Source organism: Rhinolophus ferrumequinum, chromosome 3, assembly GCF_004115265.2.
Source record: "Rhinolophus ferrumequinum isolate MPI-CBG mRhiFer1 chromosome 3, mRhiFer1_v1.p, whole genome shotgun sequence".
Taxonomy (NCBI): Eukaryota; Metazoa; Chordata; class Mammalia; order Chiroptera; family Rhinolophidae; genus Rhinolophus; species Rhinolophus ferrumequinum.
Window position 1 is genome coordinate 4,981,423 of NC_046286.1, and position 19,471 is coordinate 5,000,893.

The following is a 19,471-nucleotide window of genomic DNA, read 5'->3' on the forward strand; positions in this document are numbered from 1 at the left end:
AGGGAAGCCTCCTTCTTGCAGCGAACTTCCCAGAGCTCATTCTGGGGCTTTTTCAGTAGACTGTGCTCCATGGTCATTTCCCACATCCTCCTCAAGCTTATACACGAGGACAGCGGCCACTTGTTTGTTTGTGTGGCTGCTAACATCAAACTACTTCTGACCAGGGAACTTCTGTCCTTCAGATTAAGGCCTTTGATGTGAATTATCATTCACATAAAAGAGGACAGGAAAAATCTGGGCTTGTGCTACAGGCTTTATTTTAAAAAATTATTTTTTAAAATATTGAGTAGATACTAAAGAATACTTAAAAAATATATGTAAGGCATAAAAAAATAACAATACAAGAACCCATGTACCCACCACCTAGTTTAATAAATAGAACAGCACCGTTAACTTGGAACTCGCGGGAACCCCTCTTCTGCCCCTCATCTGTCAGAGGGGATCATGAGACCATAAATTTTGTGTTTCTCATTCTCTTGCTTTACTTTAGAATTCTTCGACATGTGTTTGTATCAATGTATTATTTAGCTTGATAGGTTTTTGAGTTTTTCTAAATAGAATTATAGTTTGTATTTTGTGATTTGCTTCTTTCATGTAACACGCATAATATTTTTCAACTTCTTTTAGGTTCTTGAGTTAGCTATAATTCATTCATTTTCACTACTATATAATATTCTATTGTATAAATATACTACTTTTTGCTTTTTTAAAAACAGCTTTATTGAGGTAATTTACATACTATGAAATTCACTCATTGTAAATGTACAATTTGATACATTTTAGTAAGTTTACAGCCATCACCCCTAAACTATCCCCTGTGCCCATTACTATGTTTATTTCAGTCTATTCTGAACAGACATTTGGGTTGTTCCCAGTTTTTTTGCTACTTCAAGTAGGGTTGCCTTGTATGTGTCTCCTAGTATGTATGTTGGAGAGTTTCTTTGGGGTTATATTCCTGAGGCTATACTATCTAGCTCATTAGGGTAGGTATAGCTTTAACTGTACTAGATAATGCCAATTTGTTTTCCAAAGCAGTTGTACCAACTTGCAGTTATGTAAGTATATAAGTTCCATATCCTTGGCTACACTTGAGATTGTTCTTTATGGAGTTTTGAGGAGATGAGCATAGATCCTACTTGGCTTTGTCAGAGAGACTTGGCTTTATATGAGAGGATCAAGACTTGAAGAAAGGAAGAGACGTTCAAATGTAGCAGAGTTCAGGGTTCTGTGTCTTCAGAGCTTTCCCTTGGCCATTAGCAAGGCCGGCTTTTCACTGGTCCTTAACCTCCTCTCCACCTGGGCATTGTAGCCGAGTAGCTAAGCGCACAGTTGCAGTCGGGCTGCTTGCGTTCAAATCGTCTCCTTTCTACTTACTAGTTGTGTGACTTTGGGTAAGTAGTGCTCTGTGCCTTAGTTCCTTCATCTCTAAGGGGAATGAATAACACTCTTGACATAGGGTTGATAAGAATACATATGAAATATATGTAAAGTGCTTAGAATAGTCCCTGACTAATTCATTACTATGTTTTCCTTCTGTCTTCTCAAAGGTACAAACTTTCAGGAATCCTCCACTTTGAAGGCTGGCCACGTCAAGCCAGCTGTGGGCCTTCGCTTTGAGGTGGGGCCTAGTGCAGCTGTTCATTCCCCTCTGGCCACCAAGAATGGCTTCCTGGATTTGTTGCTTCGAGGCTGTGACCTTGAGCTGCTCACTTCGGTGCTCAATGGCCTGGGGCCCTTCTTGGAGGACGAGGAGATTCCCGTGGTAGTTCCCATGCAGATTGAGCTCCTGGACTCCAGGATCACCCTAAAGGTGAGAGGAACTTTTGGTTTTTACCCAAGACTTTGGCAAGGAATTTTGGCAGTGACAGCTGGTAACCTCTTGCTTTGTCCCCGTAAAGGGTTGTGAGGATCACGTGAGGAGATGCACATTAGCATTTTTTGTCAGTGTTAGGCACTTTCACGGTGGAAAGTTCGCGACTTTATTGTCCGCCTTCATAGGCATTGCTGTCAGCAAGTCCCGGGCCCAGGGCGGGAGACCTTGTCTCTAGCCCCGACCTAGCCTTCGGCCTGCAGCATGGCTGTGCGCAATCCCATTCGTTTATCTGATCCTCAGTGGCACCATCTCTAGAATGGGAGAAACTCAGTTGTGCCTCTCGCACGTTGCAAGAGTGTATAGATAAACAGTGACGTCACTGTGCTTCCAACCGAATGGGAGAAACGCGGATTGTTACCTCCGTTGCTCAGAGCTGGTTGGGGGCATCACGCGGTTTCCTTCTTTCCTGTAGGATGATATCCCGCCTCTCTATCCGACGTCTCCAGGCCCGGTCCCCATCACTCTGGCCATGGAACATGTCGTGCTGAAGCGGGATGATGATGGTGTTTTCCATGTGGGCGGTGAGTTGGGCCTGTCAGCCTCCTGGCCTTTCTAATCCTGTACAGGAATAAGTGACAACTAGGAATTGTCTGCATGTTGGCAACAGTTTGTCATTTGGAACCTTTACTTTTTTTTCCAGCTGCTGCTCATGACAGACCATCAGCTGAAGTACCTGAAAGTGAGAAGAGACAGCTCCCAAAAGAACAGGTGTCTTTGGTGCCCACAGAGGAGGCTTTTGGACAGCAGGTAAGGACCCAACTGCACAGTACATTTCCCGTAAGCCCTTACGGGCTGGCATCGCAGAAGCTGGTAACCCAGAGGGCTGGGAAGGGTGCTCGTGCTGTGTACGGCCGGGGGGTGTGGGCGCCTGTCTCCCAGCAGCAGCTCCCAACACTGTGAACAGGATGCAGAGTGGGCGCTGGAGGTGAATGGCTGCTGGTCACATCTCCCACCTGTCGCTGTCCCCATAACTGATGAGCTCTGACGACGGGGTTAGGCTCCGGGAGGAGATCTAGTTGCTTCTCTTGATCGTTGACCAAACTTGCGGATTTTTCTGCTTGAATTCTTCTAACTTGTTCCCTTACTGTTTTATTTTTCCTTTTTGCAAGGTGTGTTACCTTATTCATTAACTGTGAATTACTTATCGTTCCTCAGGTGAAAGAACTGCCTATCCTACAAAAGGAACTAATAGAAACTAAACAAGCATTGGCCAGTGCCAACCAGGATAAAGAAAAACTTCTTCAGGAGATTAGGAAGTATAACCCGCTCTTTGAGCTCTGACAGCAGGAGCTCAGCCATCTGTGCCAAGGCGAGGAGGAGACCACCAGCAGTAGCAGCACCTATGACAGAACGCACCCTCCAGTGTTAAGACGTCGGCTGAGGACGCCGAGGGCCTGGGGAGTGCTCAGCTCACTCCTGGCGGCGTCCATTGTGCTAGCTGTTCTGATTTGGATGGAAGCCCAGGCAAAGCATGACCACGTTCTAGGAAACGGGGGAAGCTTTGTGTGTGGCTCAAACGTCATGTCTTGCCTGTATAGAGCACTGTGGTCCTCTGGTGTCAGGACTGAGACATTTGCTTCCCCCACAACCTCTGTGAACAAGGGGAAGTACGCACCCCCTCAGTCACGCACAGAGCCAGCAAAGAGTGGATATCCCAGAACTTCCGGTAGCAGACCTGGGAAGTCCCTGGCCTCAGCTCTGGCCATGGTAGTGGAGTGGAACAGGAAATGGCCAGCGAGGTGGGAGCCAGGACAGGCACAAGAAGACGGGCGATTGGTTGGGACCCTGCCTTTTCTGGAAAGGGAACCAAGCTCATATCATCTCGGCTGAGATTATAATCAGATCTTTCAGGGTTAAGCTTCCTTTCTGTTACGCTTTCATGACTGTGATGCTGTGGTAGAAAGTAAACGACAGTAGTGGCTCAGTTGTATCATCTTTCCCTGTGTATCACAATTTATTTGAAATGTAAGTCAAGAAAAGGAATCCTCCCTCTGAGCTAGGCTGAAGGCACGATGTGGAGCGATCAGTGAGGGAGCTCGATGCGAGCCGTGCTTCCCGCCCGGAGCCCTCTCTCCCATAGCTGCACCTCAGAGGTGATCTCCTCTCTCTCCCTGGGTCCTGACACATCTCTCCCAGCACTACGACTTCCCACCAGCATCTCAACCTGTGGCCTCTTCCCCTCCACCCTACACCACTGTGGCTTTTAAAAATCATGTAATTTTGACGTTTAAGTAAAAAATAGCAAAACAAGAAAGCCTTCCCACCCTGGCTAGGTTTTGCCCCTGCCCTATAAAAGAAAAATTTCCCCCTTCTTTCTTTCCTATCTAATTCCATCCAGTCAAGCTATGTTGATTGGACAGAAGTTCATCAGCTAACTCTCCTAGAGTTGGCAAGATGGTAAACTAGTGATTTGGTCGTCAGTAAAGTGTTACACGTGACCTATTGAAGGAGAGAGAAAATAGCTTCCTTTATGGGAAATCACGCCTGACTTGTATAACATAGTTTTTTGAGGATAAAAAGAAAGGTGTTCAGGAAGGGACAAGCTCTAATTTGTTCAGACTTTTAAGGAACCTTTGTCAAGTTCTTCATTAAGGCAATTTTAAAAGCATCAGTTACTATGAGATTATGGGAATATTTTGTGATGCTTAGGAAACAACTTAGAGGGTTAAGAATAAACATCTTTCTGGAGAGAATGTTAACAGGAGAAGTTTCCTACTGGTTGATGCTTGGTTTAACCTTATTTAAGATTTTTATAAATACCCTGAACAATGCAATCAAATGTTACTACTGCCAGGCATTGAAAGGTAAACCAGAAGAGACTGTAGAAAAGCAGAACTGCACAAGGGCCACAGTCGGCCTGTGACTACTCAGGAAAGTACAGGTGAGGGCAGGTGGAGGGAAGTGGAACGTGATGCACTTATGGAAGAATCAGCCGCTCTGTGAGCACTCAGGAGAGAAGCCTAAGCTTTGCTGAGAGGGAGGCGGTGGCAGTGCTGCTGTGGCCCAGCCCGGCTGCATCAGCAGGTAGGGCATGGACACAACACAGAGACGGGACCTCACACTCAGCTGTGACGATGTCTTCAGTTACCTGGCGACCTTCCGTACAAAATGAGTGGTGAAGAGAGGAAAGGCCCAGAGAACAGCAGAAATGATCAGGGGCGAGGTACTTAGATAAGGACACACCACACCTTTACCATATCGACTCCAGTTCTGGGAAGAGGGAGGCTGAGGGTAGTGTGAAATCAAACCCCCAGTCAAGAGGAAGGACGCGAGCCATCACCAGGCCCTGAAATCCTCCTCGAGGGCCCTACCTCATTGTCTCAGGCTAAAGAAAGCACTTCTTGTAGCACATCAGAAACTTAACGGAGCTCAGCGTCCAAGAAGTGGTACTGGCAGGTTTCAGAGGAGTCCTCGTATGATTTAGGCCTCCCGAGAGGAATTATAGACGGGTTATTTTTGGTGAAATACAACCGAGAGGGTAATTGTGTCCTGCCACAAACTGCCCTTAATGCATCTTTCAAAGGCAGAATGGTGAGCAAAGTGGATCATGGGTTGCCTCAAAGTACGGCATTGCTGATGTTCTCGGGAGGGCAGGAGGGAGATCCAGTAGCTGGAAATTGCAATTATTCAAGCTTAGGCTCACCGGAATTGGCTTACAATCACACTGATTTCCATCCCTCCCTCTCCTCCGTGACCCGCCGTATCCCTCTGGCAGCCCTCCACGCAGACGTGTCTGATACACCCGCACCTTAAGCTTGTGCTTGGCGGGCGGCAATAGAAACAAATCCGGGAAACACCGAGGCTGAGCCGTGGAACAGCCAGAGCTCAGTCAGCTTTCTGGGCTCCTGGAGCGCCTGTGTGACAAGTGGAGCCCTGGAATTTCGGACTCCCATTATCTGGCAGCTTTGGCCATTGTGTCGTGAAATCCAGCCTCAGGAAATGTGGTAGGGTCAGTGTCCCATGGGATTTGAGTAAAAATCTTGTGTAGTAACTTCATACTTCCATTCAATGGGGGATGGAAGATTTTTTTTTCTCATAATGAAGAAATGTGAACTGGTTGGTCCTCAGGATAAATGTAAAGGTAAAAATGGAAGGAAAAAACTAGTCTCAGCTGCTGTGGACTGCTTACGATTTCTGCCTCGGAGCCATAAGACTCTTGTTTGTGAACAAGAAATAATAATAATACCTCAAGAAAATGTCTGGAGTCCTGGCACCACTATCCCTCGAAGACTTCAGCCACTGCACACCGTCATTTCAGCTGTGAAACATTTACAGCCATGTCATCTGTGATTGTCCAGGTTTCCCGTTTACATGGATGCACTGGAGATACTTTAATGCATACAGACTGGTTTACAGCTCTCTTAGCTGAGCTGCAGAGATGCTTAGCAATGTCAAATTGTGTTTTTAACTCACTGGATTAACCTAGTTTCTTTGACTTAAGACAGAAAGCTCGTGGGTTCTATTCTTGTGATGGCTGCTTTTTGCTGTGTATTTAATCTGACCCTGATTTCGGCATAGGCCTCAACCTTCAGGTACCCTTTATCGTGGTTCTAAAAGGAATGGTTCCTGTGCATGGAATATACAAGGGGTAAACACCACCCCTCAGATAGCCCATAAACTTAAGTGCTTCCATTTAACCCACACATTCGATTCCCCTTAGGCTAGTTCAGGAGGGTAGGGGGGAAAGAAGGTAGTTTGAAGTGATATGGGAACTTTCCATTCCAAACCTTTACACTAAGGGTTTGTGTTTCATTCTCCCTTAATACTTGCCTAAACTTCGAAAATCAGTTATAGTAGCATAGAACTATGGAAACAACTGTACAAGCTAGTAGGACGACATCTGGTTATTTGAGAACTACAAAAGCTGTGCCATTGCCTTGTGATTTACCACGGTCATTATTAAGTGTGCCAAGAGATTCTGGTGTGATGGACTATCCTCTCACCTAGATCTACGGCTCCCCCACCTTCTGCTAGAACAGGAATGTTCCCGTTCACCCCTGAGTAGGTATGGACAGTAGTTATTGTTGAATGAGGATTATTTCCCCCATTTCTTAAAACAGACACGAGGTGAAACACTTGGATAATCTTTAACTGGGAGGCTTTGCTAAATGGCCACACTTGGGATGTGGACTTTCTCCCTTGTTATTTGTAAGTTTTAGCCTTACCCAATGTCTCAAATTGCAATAGGTATAGTTCCTATAACCGTTAAAAAAATTCCTGTTAGAACTGAGAGAGTATCTACTTTTTGGGTTTTTTCTCCCAGTTTATTAGTTTTTGACTAAGATTTAGCCTGAGTCTTAACAGCATTTCTTTGTGGAACGCCCCGTTGAAGTGCTTCTCCCCTGGCTAAGTGCATGTTTAAAGCCACGAGTTTTAATTTAAGATATACAAGTCAGATTTGCCCAACTTTGAGTCCAAGCTGTTTCCCCCCTCTCAGGGTGCTAAACAGAATTGGAATCTTTACTAAGACATGCTCAGGAAAGCTTCACAAGAGAACAGCTTCAAAAGCCTTTTCCCTATAACACTGAATGAGAGAAGAAAGAATTCTTGGGGATTGCCAATTAATACTGTAGCCTTATTACTGCTAATCACTGTCAATAAAAGGTCGCTTCATTCCCCTCTATTTGAGGAAAACAATGAGAATGTATCTGATGAACTGGAATACTGGTCAGTATTGGGAAATTTTAATGTTGCAATATCTAATCGAACCTTGAGTGTACTGGTTCTGTGAACCACCTGAAAAAAGCAAATTAAACTTGTCAAACAGTATTGGTTGTGATGTATATGTTTATAGGAATCTGAAATGTCTGGGCTTTTACATTGCTTCTAAGTGCTTTACTTACACTTATGAGATAAAATTTTAATGGCTCTAGTAGAAAATGAAAAGGGCTCCAATTTTCACAAAAAACCCAAGACCCGTTTTACTCTGACACCAAACAAAGAATGATGACCTCCCCCGCATTCCAACTGGTTAGACAGAAAATGAATACACATATGACAAGTTAGAAAACAATTTAATGATCATTCACCAAAATCCATAGGACAATCTTAAATGTTTACAGGGACAAAGTATCCCACTAGTCTTGCTATCACCACATCCTTCATGTTAGAGTATCACAATCAGAAGTTTCTGGTTGTTTCACCTACTTAAAACCAGATGTAAGAAACACCCTAAGTCCTAGCAAATTCAGTGTGAAACCGTCAAAGTTCTCTTGGAAAGGGTTTCTCTCTAAAAGCAGCTCCCTGTCCAGAAGATGCTTAAGGCCCGTGGGCCTTCTTCCGACTAGCCAAGGGACAGTTACATGCCTCCGAATGCCCTAAGAAGTCCCGATATTTGGTCAAGGCAAATATGAAACAGGCTGCATGCCTGATAGGTGTGATGAATATCAGAGTTTTCAGAAAGATGTTAAAACCATCATGGAATTCTGGGAGGACGGAGAGACTAGAGCACCAGTACAGAAAGTCATGCAATCCGAAGTCTGAAACCAGCTCTTCCTTCAGCACCAGGCCTGCCGAGGCTTTGGTCTAGAAGAAGATGATTTTTTTGTGCTTTGAGCTGGGTATCTGCCCCTTCGACTTTAACCTCCGAACAGCTTCCCTCATATGTTTGGGTTGTAGTGGTGGCATTTCTCCCCACTTCTCACACACATCCAGTGCTAAACAGGGCAAGGAGAAGTTATTATCACACCAGAGGTTATTAATCAACTGTAATTCTCATGAACTCTTCTTAAGCTTGCTAAGGAAATAAACCAAGACATTTCCCCTGCTTATGAGAATGCTATGAAATAAATGGATCATGTTAGCTGGAGTATAATATCCCATATCAGGCTTTATCATAGGCAATAGTTGAAAACATCTTCTGCTTAAAAAAATAAAACATTTCACCAGCTAGAGATTAGCAGTAGGCAGCAGCCAGGCTGTTTACTTGATGGGTGGTGGGGGATGGGTGGGGGTGGGGGGGGTGGGGGGGAGGGAGCAGTTCCCAGGGGTCAGAACATCAGAGTTAACTCCCTCCCATACAAGTGATTTCTTGAATCTTTACTTTTGGCCGCAGAAAGGAGCAAAGTCCATTGGAGAAAAATACAGTTTGCTTCTGTCACCCTGGGCTGAGAGCAGGAACCAGGAGGGGAGATTTCCTAGATGCTTCCTTGCCTCCCAGTATGGAAACTCAAGGAATAATGGTCCTGTTCTCCTGCATACACGGCTCCCCCTTGGTCAACCTCTAGTGTACATGGAAACCCCCACAGGTGCCTTATTAAGTCCCTCAATAGAGACACTTTGCAAATAGGACCATCACAGGGTCAATCCAGTATTTCTATCAACACCACTCACCTTCTTCTACTACTTCCCCGACGAAAACCTTGGAAATACCAGACATGGCAATAACCACATTCTGAGACACAGAGGTGCCGGTGATGGACTGGATCAGCTTGAAAGAAGGACAAAGACGGTGACTGAGGTAGTCAAGGACAGGCGGAGAAACAGTACCCATGAGCCGGACTGAAAACCTGTTACTAACGGCTGGCTCCAGAAACAGACTATTAAAACAAGGACTCAGGTGTATAATGACCTATTCTGTTTGTCCAGACCCTATCCGTGGAACACAAAACTGCAACTGGTCAGATGATTGACGGACATGTTAATTTTATTTTCCCGCCTAAATGATCCACCAACTTTCAAATGCCAATGGACATAACCTTTGAGTCTACGTCAGTTCTCATTGCTGATGGAAATAAAGTGTGATAGTCCATCCTTACCCTTTTAATGGCTGCCTTAGGGAAAGCTGACCGGCGATACATTTCGTAACGGTTCAGCTGCTCCTCAGAAAAAGAAGAAACGAGGATTCTAGACAAAGATTCAGGGAATTAAGTTCACTTATAAGAAAGAATGCTTAAGATACATTATTACGTCAATAAAATCAAGTCTCGGACAATTAGAATTTTCAAGGGATCAGTGGTATGAGGCTTAATGCTCACGAGGAATGAAGATAAAGTATTTCTGCTTTTAAGGAACTTGAGGATGTGCGAAACATAACTTCCTTTCTTACTTCACTAAGAACAAAAGCTTAACTATGTTGGGTCACTGTATCGTACTATACAGATTGTGTTTTCAGCAGTAGGCTCTCTCCCCATAATGCTACCTTACTATACTTCACATTATGGTAAAAATTTAATATATAAATTTATATTCAAACTAGTAGTTTTCAACATTAATGAGTAAGGGGGGAAAATATTTGTAAAACATACGGAAAAGGGTTAATACTCTCTATAATAATTAATTCTTTCAAATAAAATAAAAGATAGCCATACCAATTTTAGAAAATTTACAAAAATATCAATGGCTAATAAATACAGAGGAAAAAAATTAACCTTCACTATTAAAGAAACTGAAATGACAAACTAAAACAAGATTAACACTTTTCATAAACCAGATAGATAAGTAAAAGAATGGTACTAATGAATATGGGAAGACAGAAACTCATACATGCTTATAAGAGTGTGAAGTGGAATAACCTTTTTGAGGAAGAATTTAGAAATATGTTTGAAAATATTCATACTATTTGAACTAGCAATTATACTTCTAGTTTATTTTAGGAAGCAAATGGACAATTATGCAGAGATGTACTCAAAGATACTCATCAAAACACGAGAACAGCTACAGGGATTGGTTAAATTATGGTTCATCCACATAATGCGGTACAATGCAGCCATTAAAAATGATGACTTATGGGCATATTTACTGATGAAAATATTTAGCAATATATACCAAACATTTAAAAAAAAATCTGAAAAGGTATATACTGAAATATATACCCTGGATAAACTCTGGGTGCTGGGATTATAAGTAATTGTTTTTTTCTATTTTTTTTGTATTATCTGAATTATTTGCAATCAGGCCATACTACTTTTGTAATCAAAATATAATGAAACTATTTCCATTTTGAAGAAAATTAAAACCTAGATATGTAATCACTGACATGGAGCACATTCACCATATATGATGTGAAAAAAAGGTTACAAACAGAATTTAACATCTTTGAAAACTTAAATTTAGGGATATATATGTATAGAAACTATCTTGGAGAATATACATCAAGATATGAACAGTGTTTATCTTGGTGGTAAGGTGATATTTTATTCTTACTTATTTATATTTTCTATGACATACAATGTATTAATCGCTTTGAGTTAAAAAAAAAAATTAAAGGCCAAGAAAAATTTGTGTGGTCCAATTAGAACCTTGCAGTGGGAAAAGGTCAGAAAGTGACTTACTGCATCTTTTGAATCTCATCTTCATCCACTTTCTGCTTCTTCTCTTTCTTTTCTTTGGTATCTATTTTCAGCTTTTTGGCTGCAGGAGTAAGTAATGATGAGTCTTCCCTTTCAACTGATGTTAAATCTGAGATGTCTTGACTCTTGAGCTGAGAAGATGAAAGAAATGTTATTATATATTTGGCCTACTTTCCAGACTTGGGCAGGGTAAGAAGACATCATTCTCGTTATCATACAACAAATCCATTTTTCAGTCGTTTTTTGGGTTCGGACAGTGGCTACAATGTCAGTGCAAGATACACAATCTCTCCTACAGAAGTTTATAGCTCAGCTGTGGAAACCAGCTAAATAATCCAGTTTTCTGGTTAGCTATGATCATAGCTCCAATATCTGTTTACATGGGCAATAAGACGCCAAAGATCATGAAAGCCTCTCTCCCTGGAGCCCAGTCTCCTGACCCCGTTCTTAGAGGAGGTGTCAAAAAAGTTCTCTCCATCCCGCCCGCTCGTCTGCCTCGAATCTATAGATCTCTTTACTGATGATTCCATGTAGAAAGAATATTAAAAAGAAGACTTCTTCTCATCAAAACAGTGTTTCTTTTAATTTGGAACATTTAAGCGAGGTTCTCCCACATGTGATATTCTTTTCTTCCTACCTTTTAGTTCTATTGTATCATGCAAATATTTACTAGACCGAAAACTTTTTTTTTTTTTTTTTTTTTATTGGGGAAGGAGAACAGGACTTTTCTTTTGGGAACAGTGTGTACTGCCAGGACTTTTTTTTTCCAAGTCAAGTTGTTGTCCTTTCAGTCTTAGTTGTGGAGGGCGCAGCTCAGTTCCAGGTCCAGTTGCCTTCGCTAGTTGCAGGGGCCGCAGCCCACCATCCCTTGCGGGAGTAGAGGAATTGAACTGGCAACCTTGTGGTTGAGAGGATGCGCTCCAACCAACTGAGCCATCCGGGAGCTCAGCGGCAGCTCAGCTCAAGGTGCCGTGTTCAATCTTAGTTGCAGGGGGCGCAGCCCACCATCCCTTGGTGTCGGCAACCTTGTGGTTGAGAGCCCACTGGCCCATGTGGGAATCGAACCGGCAGCCTTCGGAGCTAGGAGCATAAAGCTCTAACTGCCTGAGCCACCGGGCCGGCCCCAGACCGAAAACTTTTTGAAGATAGGTTTGTCTCTTATTTATCTCTCCCCACTAAAACATTTACACAGTTTAACTCATGCTAGATGTTTAACATCTGTTTAATAACAGAAAAATCAAAATCCAAACTTCATCCTCTCCAACTTAATACAGAATCTAAGGATACAACAAACCAATATTAAATCCTCATTAATGGGATTTAACCTTTGTTTTCCGTAAAAAGGAACTCACATTTAAACTCATAAAGGACTATGAGGGGTAGGTGAGAGTGAGTATAGTTTATGTCTAGCAACTTTTTCAATTTCTTCTCTAGTTATTGATTTATACAAGTTTTCTAACCTCTTTGTGCTTTAATTTTGATTTACATTTTCCTTAAAAATAAGCCGTTTTTATTAGATTTTCAAATCTATTGAAAATTAAAATTTGAACATTGAAATTTTTTTTATAACTTTATAGATCTCCATATCAGTGTGTATTGCCCTTTCTTATTTCATAATGTTGTGCATTTACATTCAAATAGCCAGGTCTTTATCATTTCTTATGTTTTGCAAGCATTAATTCATTAACATCTGCTTTTATTCTTATTAACTCCTTGTTCCTACATTCTTCTGGTTTATTTTTCCTTTTTCTTGGTTTCTTAAGTTGGGTGCTTATTTTCAATTTCTCCTGCTTGTTAATAAAAATACATAAGGCTAAGGCCGGCCCGGTGGCTCAGGCGGTTGGAGCTCCATGCTCCTAACTCCGAAGGCTGCCAGTTCGATTCCCACATGGGCCAGTGGGCTCTCAACCACAAGGTTGCCAGTTCAATTCCTCGAGTCCCGCAAGGGATGGTGGGCTCCGCCCCCTGCAACTAAGATTGAACAAGGCACCTTGAGCTGAGCTGCCGCTGAGCTCCCGGATGGCTCAGTTGGTTGGAGGGCGTCCTCTCAACCACAAGGTCAGCCCGCAAGGGATGGTGGGCTGCGCCCCCTGCAACTAGAAAACGGCAACTGGACCTGGAGCTGAGCTGCGCCCGACACAACTAAGACTGAAAGGACAACAACTTGAAGCTGAACGGCACCCTCCACAACTAAGATTGAAAGGACAACAACTTGACTTGGAAAAACAGGCCTGGAAGTACACACTGTTCCCCCAATAAAGTCCTGTTCCCCTTCCCCAATAAAACCTTTAAAAAAAAAAAAATACATAAGGCTATGAATTTTTCTTTTTTTCCCCCCCTTTCTTCCGCCTCCCCCTCCCTACTCCCCCCTCACTCCAGTTCCAGCCGCTGTTTCTCAGTCTAGCTGTGTAGGACACAGCTCCCTGGACCCTGCTGGTGTTATGAGCCTTGTGCTCCCCGGGACTGAGGCAGTCGGTTGCCGGTCATCGGTCAGCCTCTCACAGCAGCTCATGGCAGCTCTCGTCGGCTGCCGGCCATTCACGCTGACTGCCGGCCACTCATGGCAGCACACGGTAGCCCACAGCAGCTCACGATGTCCACGACCGCAGCTCACGATGTCCACGGCAGCACACAGCAGCCCATGGCAGCACACAGCAGCCAGCAGCAGGCCCAGCTAACCTTCTCCAGCTGCTCACCACAGCCCAGCTCCAGGGAGAGCTGTTGTTCACAATTTTAGCTGTAGAGGGCGCAGCTCACTGGCTCTTGTGGGAATGGAACCAGCCACCTCCCTGTTAGGAGCGCAGCGCTCCCACCGCTTGAGCCCCGGGGCAGGCCCCCGAATTTTTCTTTAAAAAGGTTTTGGTCAAACCTCATAGAATTTGATGTAGTGTTCTCTGTTAATTTCTTTAATCTATGGGTTATTTAGAAAACAGTTTAAAATGTCCAGGTGTTAGTTTTTTGGGGGAAGAGTGGGGGTAGGAGATGTTTTCTGTCGTTAATTTCAAGTGTATCGCACAGGATGTGGCCCGTTATGATATCTACTTTTAAGAATTTGTTTTTCTTTGTGGTCTGGTGTATGTGCAATTTTTAAAAGTGTTTCAGAAGCATCAAAAAAAATAATTTCATCTTCTGTTGGGTGCAAATTTCTGTATGTACGCTAATTATTATTCAAATCCTTTTTGTCCTTGAGATCCATTTTAAAGGTTCCTTCTAAAATAGTTTAATCACTTTTTTCTAAAAGTTCTTGCTTTATCTATTTTGATGCAACTTTATGCGCTGAAAGGCTGTTTCCCTCTAATCCAATGTCCTTCTCCATGACCTCTTGAAGTCCCTCACTCATGGCTCTAAGACCCCAAGATTCTATCTCTAGAAATGGAACCTTGAGAACGCTGAGATTCTGGTCCCCTGACGGATGCTCAGCTAGGTAACAACACTGCGGAGCTTTTGGGTGGCACAATTGATGGGTTTCGCGCGTTTATGCTACAGAGACCCTTGGACATTGGCCCCCAGAGGTAGCAGTTAAATGTCCCAAGAGGGGGAGAACGTGACTAAACCAGCAATTCTCTCAAAATCTCCCTTTAACGACTCTGCAGCCTATAATAAATAACAAAGTTATGCTTAAGCAACATCTTAATAGAAACCATATTGCGGTGAAAGGGATACTAGGGATCCTGGGTTCTAGCTCTTGCACCCTCTCAATGTGAATTTGGATCCCAATTTCCTCCCCAGTAAAACCAACAGGCTATTTAGAATTCCCTTAGAAGTAGCTTTAATCGCTAAGGGCAGGGATTAAAAATATTAAGCCAGTGCTTGGGTCTCCGGAACCGAACGGACACTATAGTTTTGTCTCCTCCTACCACCCCCCCGCCTGCGCGATTGCAGAGCTAGAGGGAGTCCTGGTGAGTTCGACTTCGCTTGGGAGGGATCGATCAAGAAGGTGGTCGAGCAGCCAGTAACACAATCTCGGGGTACTCCTCCAGCCTCGTCAACACCTCTCTGCCTACCTCTCCTTCCTCAGCCGCAGCTTCTTTCAAATCCCCATCTCCGTCCCCGTCAGTTTCCTCCGGGATTCCGTCCGTGTCAGTAGCCCCGGGACCCCCGGGAGCAGCGGCTGTCTCATCGGACTCCCCTGTCTCCCCACCCTTCTCCGTGGGCGACTCGCAGGCATTATCCATCGCCTCCAGAATAAGGGCGAGGAGATCGCGGTGCTGTCCCTCTCAGAAGCCCGGGACCTAGCGCGGCACAGCAGCCCAGAAGCTTACTTCCTGTCGTCGCGCTGCGATGACATCACCCCTACCGCTCCTCGGAGGGTCATTTTGAGGCGCTCCTGGAGGACCTCAAGGCTCCGTTTTAACTCAGATTTGATGGCGGTGGGGAGAGGGAAAATTAAGGGTAGGGAGTTTAGTTTGTGCATCTTCCATCCTGGGAAGCCAACCTTTGTAAATAAGTGCTGTGTTGTTTATCGAAGGATTTCTTTTTCTTTCCCGCCTTTCCGAAAACGCAATGTCGTTAACTCCTTCCTTAACCGCTTTCCTCAGAGTAAAGTTTGGGGACGGGAGAAAACTCAGTTCCGTGGTACGCGCGTGTCGTGGCGTGCGGCTACCTGGTGAACTTTTAGGCAGGGACTCAGCCTCCTAGTACACAGTTCAATTGGACAGAGTCTGCGGGCCTGTGTTTATACTGAATTGCCAGCATTTCTCTTTTCCTCAAGCACCTTAAAGTCATAGCTTGAACAGAATTTACCCAATCCACAACTACTTCGAGAACCTAATTCAGCCAGGAACGGTGCTCGTACCAGAAACAAAACAGACATAGTTTATACCCAATTAAATAATTTTCACACTTCACCAGTACTCAAGGTCAGGGTCAGTTTCACTAACCTGACTTTTCATGTCGGCTTGGTTAATACTATCAAAAGTAAGAGGAAACAAATTCCATCCGGAGGGAGGTCTTTCCTTTGACTGTTTCATTTTAGGAGCCATTTCAGGGGTTGGGAGCATGAAGTGGAGATGTTTCTATTTTAAAAATTTCCTGTCTTCCCTCACTGAGGTACGGGGCATTTTATTCACCTGTGTGTCATTAGGTCCCCACACTCATTACATATTTAATTTATGCGTGCGGAAAGAATGGACTAGGAAATGTAGGTGCGCGTTACCGTATTTCTCTCTTTGTTTCTACACTGCCTGGACGCATTACCGTATTTCCTGTCCTGGGGGCTCCCAAACCTTTGGGGAAGGAGCGCAGTTCTGGAGGCGCACACAGGTGGGCCCTGGTTGTTCCCTTCCACCTGTACAGCGGGCGCCCACAGGGCGCTTTTCTCTCGCCCCCGGAGGCCTACCTCGGCTCAGCCAAGTCCAGGAGGCACCGACCACAGCCACCTGCGTTAACCGCCGAGCCCCGCCCAGCTAGGTGGGTAAGGGGGCGGGGCGCGGGGGCGCGGTGACGCGTGACGCCGGATCCCGGAAGTGACGCGCTCGTGGGGGGGCCTGGCGGGGGGGAGGGGGGTGGTGTCCCCGGCCGGTTTGGGGGGTGCGTTGCCCGGAGACGGAAAGTTTGGGAGACCGAGCAGGCTCGGCGACGGCCCCGGGAAGGGGGTCCAGGGGGCGGTGGCCCTGGGGATGGGGAAGGAGCAGGAGCTGCTGGAGGCGGCCCGCACCGGGCACCTCCCGGCGGTGGAGAAGCTGCTGTCCGGGAAGCGGCTCTCCTCAGGCTTCGGGGGCGGCGGCGGCGGTGGCGGCTCCGGGGGCGGCGGCGGCGGCGGCGGCGGCCTGGGCTCCTCGAGCCATCCCCTCTCCAGTCTGCTCAGGTGGGTAACGCGCCGGGGCCGGGAAGCCGCCACGAGAGCCCATCTCCACCGTCTGTCCCTTGGGTCCCCAGAGAGATCGAGGGTCCTGAGACCCGGGTGGGGTGGCTTTTCCGGGTGCCCCGGGGCGAAGGCAGGCGGCCCACGGGGCGAGGGTCGCCGGTGCGGGTCCGAGCGGCGCCGGGCTCTTCTTGTCTCGCGTCCTGACCCGGCTGCGAAGAATGGTGGGAGTGCCCAGGTGGCTGCCTCCGCCGCATGGCACAGCCCGGCTTCACCCTCGCCCGCGATAGGGTGCCAGCTGTCGTGTCTAACACGCCACTTCGGAGCAATATATGTATATTTTAAATCTCCCTCACCTCCTGCAGAAACACCCGCGTCTTGCAGAATCTCGCGGCTCCCCTGGAGGAAATTACCCTGATTTCCTTCTTCTGGGAACTTGGAACCTTCCACTGGGCTCTGCAGGATCTGGCTTTTGTTGTTTATGTTAAAATTGTCTCTGGATTTATCACGTCTAAAGTGTTCTTTGAGCTCCCCTGGTGCTTGAGGCTCACATTCTGGTTCCTTGTAGTGAACCTCATTGGGTTAGTCTGTTAAGTGGCATATGCAGGACGCATCAGGGGGTTTACTCATCAAGAAATAAAGCTTTAGAAAGACTTGGTTAGGAAACTATCCAAGGAGGCTTTAAACTTTTCCAAGGTCTGTTGTTAAAATAAACACTTGAATCTAAGCTGTAAAGACTGAGAGAAGAAGGTCACTTCTGTGTGGCTTGGAGGGGGGATTGTCAGTGAGTAAAATGTGATGGTTCAGCAGCACTTTCATAGCCTGTTTTCTTTTCCTTCCTTGTTCTTTTGAGGTTTTTAAGAAGTGGAAGTTCATTTAGAAATGGCTTGGTTTGGTTTTGTTCCCCATTAGTTTATGTAACTTCAATTTGGGTAAGCTTGGTGGAAGGAACCCTCAGGCTCTAATAAATTGTTAGGTATTAAGCATTGAGTAGGAACCAAGCTCTCTACAGGAAGATTTGAAAAGGCAGTTTAAGAGAAGAACTCTCCTTAGGAATTCTTTGGGGGAGGCAAACCATATGCTGCAATTTCTGCAGCCCGTAAGACAATTTTGTCACACATTTGGTACTCAGGATTTGTTGAGTAAATAAAAGTATCAAAACGATACATTTCTAAATAAACTGATGGTGGTACTCAGACCGTAATTGTTAGTTCAGAGAAATGAGGCATCACTTTGGGATGAGGTGGAGATCAGGGCTTCCAGGAAGAGAGGAACCTCAGCTGGTTTTGAAGGAAGTGAGGATTCGTCTGGTGAAGTAGAGTGAGAGTGGTCCAGGTGGGCACACCCGTGATCGCAGGCAGGGAAGGGGAAAAGGAGCCTTATTTGGTGTGAGGGGGACACCAGAACTTCCTGACTGGAGCCTTGACCGGTTGGGCACGATTAAGGGAAATGATGATGGATGGATCAACTTCCAGTTTTCAGAGTGACTTAGTGTTTCTCATGTTTATATTCCCAGTCCCTAGATCAGTGCCCGACAACTCACCGGTGTTGAATAAATGTTCTTTGAATGTGTGAATTGGGTTTTGAATCTTCCCCGGATTCCTTGGACATTTCTGCACTTCTGATGTCTGAGAGATGAGAGAAAGACCATGCAAGTTTGGAGTTGCCTGTCTCTTAATGAGTTGAATGATGTAGCAGTTGGAGGTTTGCCAGAGGGACCTTAACGCCCAGTGTATCCTGCTGAAGTGAGAGACTTTCGTCTCCTGCCTTCAAGTACAGGCCAAGTTACTCTTAGTGCTCTCACTCAGAGACTGTTGGAACTTCGGCTGAGGAGTTAGTTAAGCGAGACTAGGAAATCTTTGTTGAGCACCATGTTTTCACTTTGGGCCTTATGTTAATAAGTGTGTCATAAAGAGTGGAAGGTGGTGTCTCCATTCCCTTGTGTAAGGGAGTTCACTCCTCCTGACCTGCGTCTGTGTCTGTTGTAGACGGTTGATGGCCTGAGAGCTGGCCCAGCTCTCGTCCCTGTGACTCCTACGGGCAGGGAGGATCTGCAGGCACTTGTTACACTAGGTGTGTCATTAATTAGAGGTGACTCTGGTTCAACCTAGTGAAAGATTTCTGAGCAAATGAGACCATGCATTTAAATAACCCCTAGGTCAGCACGTCCTGCCTTTTTAGGTTTGGAAATAATAGAGGGTTAGGTCCACGATGCCCACACTCCCCACCTCGGGGACCCTGGGCTATTTAGCAAGAGCTGCGGAATGACAGTTTCAGAATGGGCCTTTGCTTTAGCTGCCATATCCTACCCCCACTAGTATTGCCAACTGCGCTTACATTTGTCCAGCTGTTTGAGTGACCAAGTAAAGCTGGCAGGAATAGGAGCTTACAGTCGCAGTGGATATAGATGTTCCACACCACATGTGTGTTTGTCTATTCATCTATTTATTCATCTGTTCATCTAGTCATCTACTTATGATCCCTCCCCCGCCCCCCCGCGCTCCA

At 45.4% G+C, this 19,471-nt stretch overlaps 3 protein-coding genes across 9 annotated transcripts in view; 2 read left to right on the plus strand and 1 right to left on the minus strand.

Moving 5' to 3' along the window:
* Positions 1–7,642, plus strand: part of BLTP3A (bridge-like lipid transfer protein family member 3A) — a 52,836-nt gene extending 45,194 nt beyond the window's left edge. Inside the window, exons 18-21 of the mRNA XM_033098015.1 lie at positions 1,548–1,810; positions 2,286–2,394; positions 2,514–2,620; positions 3,029–7,642. Coding sequence (XP_032953906.1) covers positions 1,548–1,810; positions 2,286–2,394; positions 2,514–2,620; positions 3,029–3,154 — 605 coding nt within the window. The 3' untranslated portion in view covers positions 3,155–7,642. The remainder of the gene's footprint in view (positions 1–1,547; positions 1,811–2,285; positions 2,395–2,513; positions 2,621–3,028) is intronic.
* Positions 7,643–7,871: 229 nt separating this feature from the next.
* Positions 7,872–15,450, minus strand: TAF11 (TATA-box binding protein associated factor 11). Of its 2 annotated transcripts, XM_033102813.1 has the most exons (5): positions 15,168–15,443; positions 11,146–11,294; positions 9,631–9,718; positions 9,206–9,302; positions 7,872–8,529 (listed from the first exon to the last, which is right to left on the minus strand). In XM_033102813.1, exons 1-5 carry the CDS (start codon positions 15,336–15,338, stop codon positions 8,399–8,401), a joined length of 636 nt encoding a protein of 211 aa, XP_032958704.1. In that variant the 5' UTR covers positions 15,339–15,443; the 3' UTR covers positions 7,872–8,398. The 2 variants fall into 2 exon arrangements, with proteins under 2 accessions (XP_032958704.1, XP_032958705.1); XM_033102814.1 differs by lacking the exon at positions 9,206–9,302 and having other exon boundaries at positions 8,473–8,529; positions 15,168–15,450.
* Positions 15,451–16,686: 1,236 nt separating this feature from the next.
* ANKS1A (ankyrin repeat and sterile alpha motif domain containing 1A) overlaps positions 16,687–19,471 on the plus strand; it is a 169,913-nt gene continuing 167,128 nt past the window's right edge. For 4 of the 6 annotated variants that reach the window (XM_033102804.1, XM_033102807.1, XM_033102803.1 and 1 more), the window contains exon 1: positions 16,767–16,969. In XM_033102804.1, the coding sequence (XP_032958695.1) occupies positions 16,782–16,969 (188 nt within the window). In that variant the 5' untranslated portion in view covers positions 16,767–16,781. Of the gene's footprint in view, positions 16,970–19,471 lie in introns of all 6 variants that reach the window. The other 2 variants (XM_033102811.1, XM_033102805.1) reach the window with 1 other exon arrangement.